This window comes from Parasteatoda tepidariorum, chromosome 10 (genome assembly GCF_982258835.1).
Source record: "Parasteatoda tepidariorum strain Cologne lab strain chromosome 10, Ptep-v5.0, whole genome shotgun sequence".
In the NCBI taxonomy this organism is placed as follows: domain Eukaryota; kingdom Metazoa; phylum Arthropoda; class Arachnida; order Araneae; family Theridiidae; genus Parasteatoda; species Parasteatoda tepidariorum.
Window position 1 is genome coordinate 40,781,300 of NC_141764.1, and position 8,591 is coordinate 40,789,890.

Consider the following 8,591-nt stretch of genomic DNA (forward strand, 5'->3'; position numbering starts at 1 on the left):
AAGCCATCTATATATATATATAATACAAATGTTATGCTTCTTTTTTTTAAATCTTTCATTTACCTTACTTTTTTTATTGATTAATTATATTATGAAACAAGAATAATTCTTATATGAAATCACTCTTTCATAAAAATAAAACTATATCTTTATAGTCTTTGTTCATTTTGTAATAAAACCTTAAATGGTTTATCCTGTGTTGAATCCTCTAACATAATTTTATAAGGGATCTTTTATTTCTTATTAAAAATTACTGTATCTGAGAAAACTGTTGTGTTTGTATGTAGGAAAAGCTGTGTTTATTTAACCCACTGAGCCTTTGTGGTTTGTAACACTTAAAGAAGTCCTTTAGCCTATTGTTTTTCATACCAAAAAACCAGCTTTCCTTCTTGATATTCAATGAGATGTGAGAATTATGAAGAGATTTTTGCAAAAACTTGCCCAATTGTGAAATGCTTAGTTGGTAAAGTAATATGTTATGATTATGAAAAGTAAAAGGTGTCATACAAGACTGCTGAAGAGTTTCTAGTTGTGAAAGTGTCATTATTTCGTTAGACTTAAGAAGTATAAAGTAGTTATTTCAAAATTTTAATGTGTTTATTTAAATGTTTATAATTTTGGAACTATCAATCAAAGATGTCTTTTTTTTCTTGACTTTAAAAATTTAGATTTTTATTCTTATTTCAGAATGGTGTAGATATCCATGCAGTTTGTGGCACAATTAAAGAATTTTTAAGATCGCTAAAGGACACTTTAATAACTAAAGCAGCATGGCAGATATTTGTAGATGCAGCAAGTAATAATATTTTTCTCTTATCAGAAGTTTTTAAAATAATTGTCTTTTGCCTGTTATACTTGTTGTATATACAATACATATTTGTTATGCTTATCAGTTTTGATCTGGGTAAATTTTTAACGATTTTTTGGGGAATAATCTTTTTTATCTTTCTAATTGTTAATCTTTTTTTTATCTTTCTAAGTTTGATCTTTCTAACTGCTTAATTTTTCCTTTTCCTAAAGGAGATTTTTTCTTTCACCACAAATTTTGCAAAAAGCTTCGCTCTCACATTGTTCCATTCAACATATTCATAATTTATTCAACCCCCAATCCATTTTTTCACACCATCAGTTCATAGCATATGAAAGCGCCAATTATTTTACATGTTTGATGAAATATTTGTGGATCTACATATGCCTTTACTGAGCTGGATTCAGTGGGAAGATTCTTGCCCTCTCATGTGCAACTCTGATGCATTTTGCAAGAGATTTTTCACTTTCAGGCATCCTTTTCCGTCCTCTAAATTTGAACTGAAAAATCTATCAAATTTTCGCTGATCAACTGAAAAATGCCATTTTTTTCTCTTAATAGCAAAAGATTTTATTTCTCTTGTTAATTTAATTATTTGTGAAGCGCCATCGTCTTCGTCACTAAAAAGCTAATGGCCTTCTCGCCCTATTCTATTTATAGATTCTATTCTAAATATTTTTTATATTGTATTACTACTTTTAAAATTTTCAGTACTTTATGATTTATTTTATGAAAGAACTTGATAATATTTAGAGGCAAGATTTTAAAAAGTATGAAGTGAGGGGCTTGAATTGAATTCAATTGAATTAAAATATTCAATTATTTCAGATTTGTTAAAAATTTTGAATGTAGGAACCATATATAATAATTTATATCTGACAAAAATGTTTAGCTTTATTACTCATTGTATTTACATTTCAAAATTATTAAAAAAAATTTTTACTCATTTCCAGGGGTCTGTCTTGGTTTATTTAAAAGGTACCTATTTTGTGAAAATTTACACATAATTAGTGAAAATTTAAAATTATATTAAAAAATCAGCCCAAAAAAATGGTAAAATAAGAAAATATTTTCAAAAATTGTCACTACAAATAAAAATCATTTAAGACTAGTAAATTTCTATATATTTCTCCACATATATTCAAAAATAATTTTGCTATTGTAACATTTTGGGCTTAAAATTGTTACCAAATTTAAAAATCTTTGTCCATACTTAAATTTCAATTTGAGTTTACTAAAAACATGCATTTAACAGTACTAGCACTAAATGTGGTTTTCATTATAGGAACATTTTCGACTAGGTCATGCAGGAAAAAGCTTCAATGAGAGAAGAATGTTTTATAAAAAATAATAGTCTGTTCGAATAATATTCAAACTTTGAATTCCTGTGAAATTTATAGAGGGAAAGCCTCGTCGTTTCATTGTAAAAAACTTACCAGAAAAAAGCTCACTTTGATATGGCGTAAGCAATCAGTTAGGCTTACCAAATTGCACTATCTTAACAAACACTTGCTACTTTTTCATAAAAGATAACTGGCAGAAAAGATCCTCTTTTTCATAAATTGCAACGAGAATGAGGTTTGAATGAGAACTTGCTTTTTTAAAAGAATTTTGTGAAACTACCGTTTTTCCTAAAATTGAATTTGGGAAGGTACTGCTAAACGGTAGTAAACTTTCCCTGGACAGACCCCCTGATTTCATTAAAGAAATACCGAACTAAGTAACAAAATTTCATAAAAGTTAATTAGAGTTTTCTTAGTTTGCTTAATTCTTTACATATCTTTATGAATTCAGTATGATTATTAATAATAATCTATTTGATGTTTTGTTGAATTTGTTTTATAAATAATTTTTATTTAAATTTAAAAACTACATTTGATAACCTTTCTAAATAAAAATTAAATTAATTATGATTTTAAATGAATTTTTTTACATAATTAAATAAAGTAATTATTAATTTAAAAAATAGGAATGAGCCACTCAATATTGATATATTTAAAATTTTATACGAATTGTTTTTATGGTGGCTAATATAATAAAAAAAAAGAGTTCTTTGTCAGAAACTTGTTATTTTATCATGTTTATGTTGCATTTTGTTAATGTATTTATGAAGAATTTTCAACAATAGGAAGAAAAGCATTTTTTTATTAGTACACATATCCTAATTATGATTTTTTTTTCTGAAGTTGTTAAAAATATTGTTTGAGTATTTGAACTTGCAACTCTTACCACCCACCAATAAATACAAAAAACATTATTTTCACACTGACATACCTATACTTCTCCTGTTCCACTTATATAATTTAAAATTAAAAACTTGTAGTGTTATTTTTGTATATTAAGTTAATTTTTTGGTCTTTTTTTATTTAGCAAAATAGTTTGAAACTCATAATTCATATCTTTTACTCACTCTTAACAATTCTGAATGTTTTAAATTAGGAATTAATATTTAAATTAAAGTAATGCAATTGTAAGATGATCTTCCGTGTGTGTAAAGAAACTAAATAAGCAAATTGGATAAGTGTTTAGAGGACACTTTGTTTTTTATTTAAATTTATGAAGTTAATTTATTTTCTAAAAATGTATTGAAATTGTTTTCATTTCCTCTAATGAGATAGTTAAACAATTTACTATGTTCTTTTAACTTTACTCATGAGAGCAAATTCAGAAGCAACTAATGTTTATTTTCTCACGGTTAAAGAAGGATATTTTAGTATTTTATGAAGTTGATTTATTTTCTAAAAATGTATTAATAAGATTCTAATTTCCTCTTATGGAATTGTTTAATAATATAAATTGTTATTTTAATGTAGTTGGGAGATGTTCTTAAGTGTGTAAAAAGACACTAAATTACAGGGTTCGTAGTGTTTTTAAAAAGTGCTTAAAGGTGCTTATTTTCAACTTTTGTAATTTAAAAGCCCTTAAAGGTGCTTTTTTCATTGGGTGTTTTTAAAAAGTGCTTCATTTTCCCTTTTCGAAAATGATAATTTTTTCTTTTATTTACCATGTCGATTTTTGCCACATACTATGCAAAAGTGTGGTTTTCCAATTGTTCTATTTAAAGTTTTCACAATTCATTCAACCACAATGCATTTCGGCTTACCTTTGGTTCGTAGCGTATGAAAACACCAATCATATTACATGCTTGATAAAATACTTAGTTTGTATATGCGTCAACTGAGATGAGTTCGGTGTGAGTCTTGCACTCTCAGTTGCAATTCTGCTGCATTTTGCAATATATTCTCAATTTCAGGCTTCATTTCCCACCCTCTAAAATCGAACCAAAAAACCTCTATCTTTTTATAATGGCCAATATAATCAAGAAAATTCTTTGTCAGAAACTAGTTATTTTATCATGATCAAACTAGTTATTTTATCATGATATTTCTTAAAAAGTTTTGCATTTTGTTGCTGTATATAGTGCTTAAAAAGTACTTAAAAGGTGCTTGTTTTTTATTATAAAATTTGGCTACGCACCCTGATAAGTGTTAATAAAAATACTCTAAATCATTTGTCGGTATAAACTTTAAAAAGTAATTATAATATTTTATCAATCCCTCACTGTGAGAAAAATGACGCTTTTGTTAGTTATTGATTCTAAAGATAATTTTAAAAATATTTTTTTTTTGTTTCACTTTGTTGTTTTTTAAAGCAATTAAGCAGGGGTCTGTCCAGGCCCAATTTACTACCGTTTTGCAGTACCTTCACAAATTCAACTTTAGGAAAAACGGTAGTTTCACAAATTATTTTTATTTAAATTTAATTTTTGCATCCCTTAAAAAGCGATAAATCCATATTTTTGTGTTGATTTTTTAATATAATTTTTAGTATTTCACAAATTATGTCTACATTTTTACAAAATAGGTACCTCTCAGAAAAACGTAGACAAACCCCTGAGTTAAGGACTAATAAACTTAAACATGTTCATTAAAATTATGATTTTAAGCATGTTTATAATTAAAATTGTTATACTTATACCTACATCACATGAAATATTTTAACTCATTCATAAATTGTTTTTATTTATTTTTTAAATTGAAGCAAGGGAAAGTGAAATCAATCTTGAATAATTTTTTATTGTACCATGAAGTAAATTTGTTTATAATTGTTAAAGGTGTGTAAAATTTTATTTTCGTTTACACTTTTAATATTACTATTTCAGATCGTCATGATGAGGAGCAGAGCTTTAACATGCTCCTTAATGCTTTCAGTGACCTCCCTCAACCAAACAGAGATACTCTTGCGTTTCTTATTTTACACTGGCAAAAGTAAATTATAAATTTCATTTCACTATTTTTTTGAAAAAATAAATAAATAAACCATTTCAAGTGTATATTAATTTGTCTATTATCTAATCAGAGTTGCCGCTTCAAGAGAATGTAAAATGAATATTGACAACCTTGCCAGAGTGGTTGCTCCAACAGTTGTTGGTTTCTCCGAAACTGAACCAGCTAATATGTTGACAGAGACAAGGCTCATTTGTCGAGTAAGTGTTCCAATTTTCTTTAGTTTAAGTTTCATTTTAATATTTATTATAATTTGGTGAACTGCTAAGTGTCGATTCACTCTCAGGATTGGAACAGCTGTGCAAGTTGCACCAAAATGAGATTATTATTACTTAAACTCAGTATTACTCTATAGCTAAGCTCTTGACTCACAGGCTTTTAAATTGAAAACCTGCATAATTTTAATTTAAAAGAAATCAGCTTAGTTTATACAAAGTACTCTTGAGTTTAATTTATTAAAATAAAGATTTGTGATCAAGATTATTGTTTTCAATCTGAAGATGTTAAAATGTTATAACACTCAACATCTTAAACATATTTGAGCTTTCAATTGGATACTAAGAAGTATAAGTATAAATTCATGTCCCTTAAAAAATAATGCTGCTCGCTTTCTGACCTGTATTTTAGAATGTGCTTTTAAAATGAAATAAAAAATTAAAACCACTGTTTAGTTATTTATTTATTTTATCTCGAATTAGGTGATGGAACGTCTTCTTATGATACCCTCAGATACCTGGCAAAATATGTTAAGCGTTGAAACTGAGCAATTCCATACCCCTATGAAAACTCCAGAATGTACCCCAGGTAAATCTCTCTCTCTTTTTTTATCACTTTAACTGTAATTATAATCTGAATATTTCATCTGAAATTTTGAAATACTTTGATTTATAGTGTAGCTGAAATAAATTTTATTATTTGGTTTTGTTCAAATTCTATAACTTTTATTTGATAATATTTCAGCTCCAGTTACAAGTCGATTGGGGCCTATTTTAACTTCTGGTCAGAAAATGAAGAGTACAACAGTTGTAAAAACTCCCTACAGATCTAGGTAATTTTTACATAAAATTTGGTATAGTGATTATCTTTATGTACAAATAAGTTTTTTTTTAAAAAAAAAGCATTGTTTTCTCTTAATATTGGATTTGAGATTTTGAATTTTTTCTATTTTTGGAATTAATATAACCTTTTATGTAACATACCTATCATGCTAACACTTGTTATTCTAATAAGCATGTTGTACTTGCTGTAAGCAAATTGTTAAAATTATTTTAAAATAAACCTTTGATATTTTTATCTTCGTTAGAATTATTTCTAATTTTGCTGTTTTACTGTTAGAAATATTCCTTCATTTGTTGTTCACCTGTTGCAAAAGCAGGTCTCCTTTTCATCAGTTTCTTGTATTATTTCTCATTATTTTCAATTAGTTATTTTTATAATGTTTCTGGAGAAAAAAAAAATGGGATTTAAAGAAGATTTCTAACTTAAAATCTTTAAAAAGAAAAGTTCAATTTCTATTTTTAAAAAAGTTGACAACAATAAATTACAAATAAATGGAAGTTGTGTTTCTAGAGAATTATGTCTGAAACTTTTTCTTTGCTTTCTCACTCTTACATTTTTGTTTTCTATATTTTATCAAGTTTGAATTTTTTTCAAGTCTTAATTTAAAAGCGGAATTTATGCTTTTTTTTTTAATTACCTAAAATTAAGTTTCTGTAAAATTTAAAAGTTGTGAGGTTTAAAATATGAGAAGCTCTTCCTGCTTAGAAATTCACACATCTCATTTCTATATTATCATAAATAAAATGAATAATATTTTTTTCCCCTTTTAGTAATTTTCATTAAATTAATGCAAGTGAAAAATACTAGGAAAAGGCTTTTGGGATTGTTATTTGTTACAAACGTGGGTGTTTTTTGTAGTTCATAATGGATGAATAATGGTGACTGAAAAAAAAAATTTTAAATTATCACTTGCACAGGCTTCTTTGGTTCAGTTATTTTGTATATCTTACACATTACCATTATTTAATAAATTATGTGAATGTTTCTTTTTTATCTCTCACGTGGGTTATTTTAACAAAATTTGAGTAAAACTGAATTTACTGAAAAGACTATAATTTTATGATAAATGAATTTAATGAAATTTATAGCTATCAAGGGAGATACTTTGCTCAATGTAGGCTTTCATCAAAGTAGCTCCAAAAACATACATTTAATCCTATTTTGATTGAAATATGAAGTTTGTTGTGGCATTATTTCATCATAAACGGTAATTGTGTACTTAATTTTTTATCTTAACGATCCCAGTGCTTCTGTGAGATAAGTTATCAAATTGTTTAAATACAAAACTTTCATTTTTATTTTAATTTCTGGTATAACTAAAAAGAACTTCTTTTTTAACCATCTCTTATTTTTAGTTTTATGTAGATTTTTATTAAGTTTCATACTGATTTTAAATATTGTATTTTAGCTATGTGGTAATTTTAAACATTTATTTTTAGGACTCCTAGAACTGATTCCAAAGTGGGAAGGAGACAGTTCTTTTCTTCTCCTCTTATCAAGAATTAAAATGTGTGTTTGTGTACAGTAAACATTATATTCAATATTTCATTTTTTATTTGCTTATTAGGCTACTTGTAGGACAGCTTTTCGGTTATTTACTTATTCATTGTTCTTATCTATTACTTTTTGTTGCAAGTAGTGTTCTTTGTAACTATCTTATTTAACTATTGTGTTTATTTAATCGTCTATAACTATTTTACTAACAAGCTTAATAATAAAAATAAAGAATCAGATGAGTTTCCTAGTGTGATTTTTCTATTGCATGATTTATTTGTTTACTAAATTATAAAATTTCAAAATTGTAGGCACTTAATAATTATTGCATTTGATTTTCTTTAGTAATTTGTTTCTGATGCAACTAGTCAGGTCAGATATTTTTTAACTCACATTTATTTAGAAATTTTTTGTAAATGAAATCTGTAGTTATTGTATTTCTTGGCATTATTTATTAGCTAAGTATTTAGACACTGTAAATATTGTATAAAGTGATTATTGTATTGTATACTCTGTAGCAATATTGGAATGGGAAATAAAAGTCTGATTTCAAAAAAAAAAGTTTCAATCGTCATTTTATTTGTATCTGCTCCAATTCCCCCCCACTTAACTTGACTGTTTTACTTGATTCATAAGCCTGTTTATTCTCTTATCATTTAATAGAAATGTTGTGAAGAAAGAAAAAAAACTTTCTTAAAAACCTATCAAAATTGTTAGTGCTTTTAGGATAACAATTTTAATACTGACATTTTTTTTTGACATAACTTAATTTTATTACTTTAGTTAAAATTGTGATAAAAGCTCCTATCAGTACCATGTATCAGTACTGATCATCAGTATTTGTACCATGAAACAACACGCAGTCAAGTGAAAAATACTTCGTAAAATAACCTTTATTTATCATTGCAGAATATGTACGTTACAGGAAAACATTTAAAATTAGC

At 26.2% G+C, this 8,591-nt stretch overlaps 1 protein-coding gene across 1 annotated transcript in view; it reads left to right on the forward strand.

The window, feature by feature from the left end:
- Positions 1-8,208, forward strand: part of LOC107454333 (rac GTPase-activating protein 1) — a 30,584-nt gene extending 22,376 nt beyond the window's left edge. Inside the window, exons 11-16 of the mRNA XM_016071492.4 lie at positions 688-796; positions 4,971-5,076; positions 5,168-5,294; positions 5,793-5,898; positions 6,055-6,142; positions 7,593-8,208. Of these exons, the coding sequence (XP_015926978.2) occupies positions 688-796; positions 4,971-5,076; positions 5,168-5,294; positions 5,793-5,898; positions 6,055-6,142; positions 7,593-7,659 (603 nt within the window). The 3' untranslated portion in view covers positions 7,660-8,208. The remainder of the gene's footprint in view (positions 1-687; positions 797-4,970; positions 5,077-5,167; positions 5,295-5,792; positions 5,899-6,054; positions 6,143-7,592) is intronic.
- Positions 8,209-8,591: the final 383 nt, after the last annotated feature.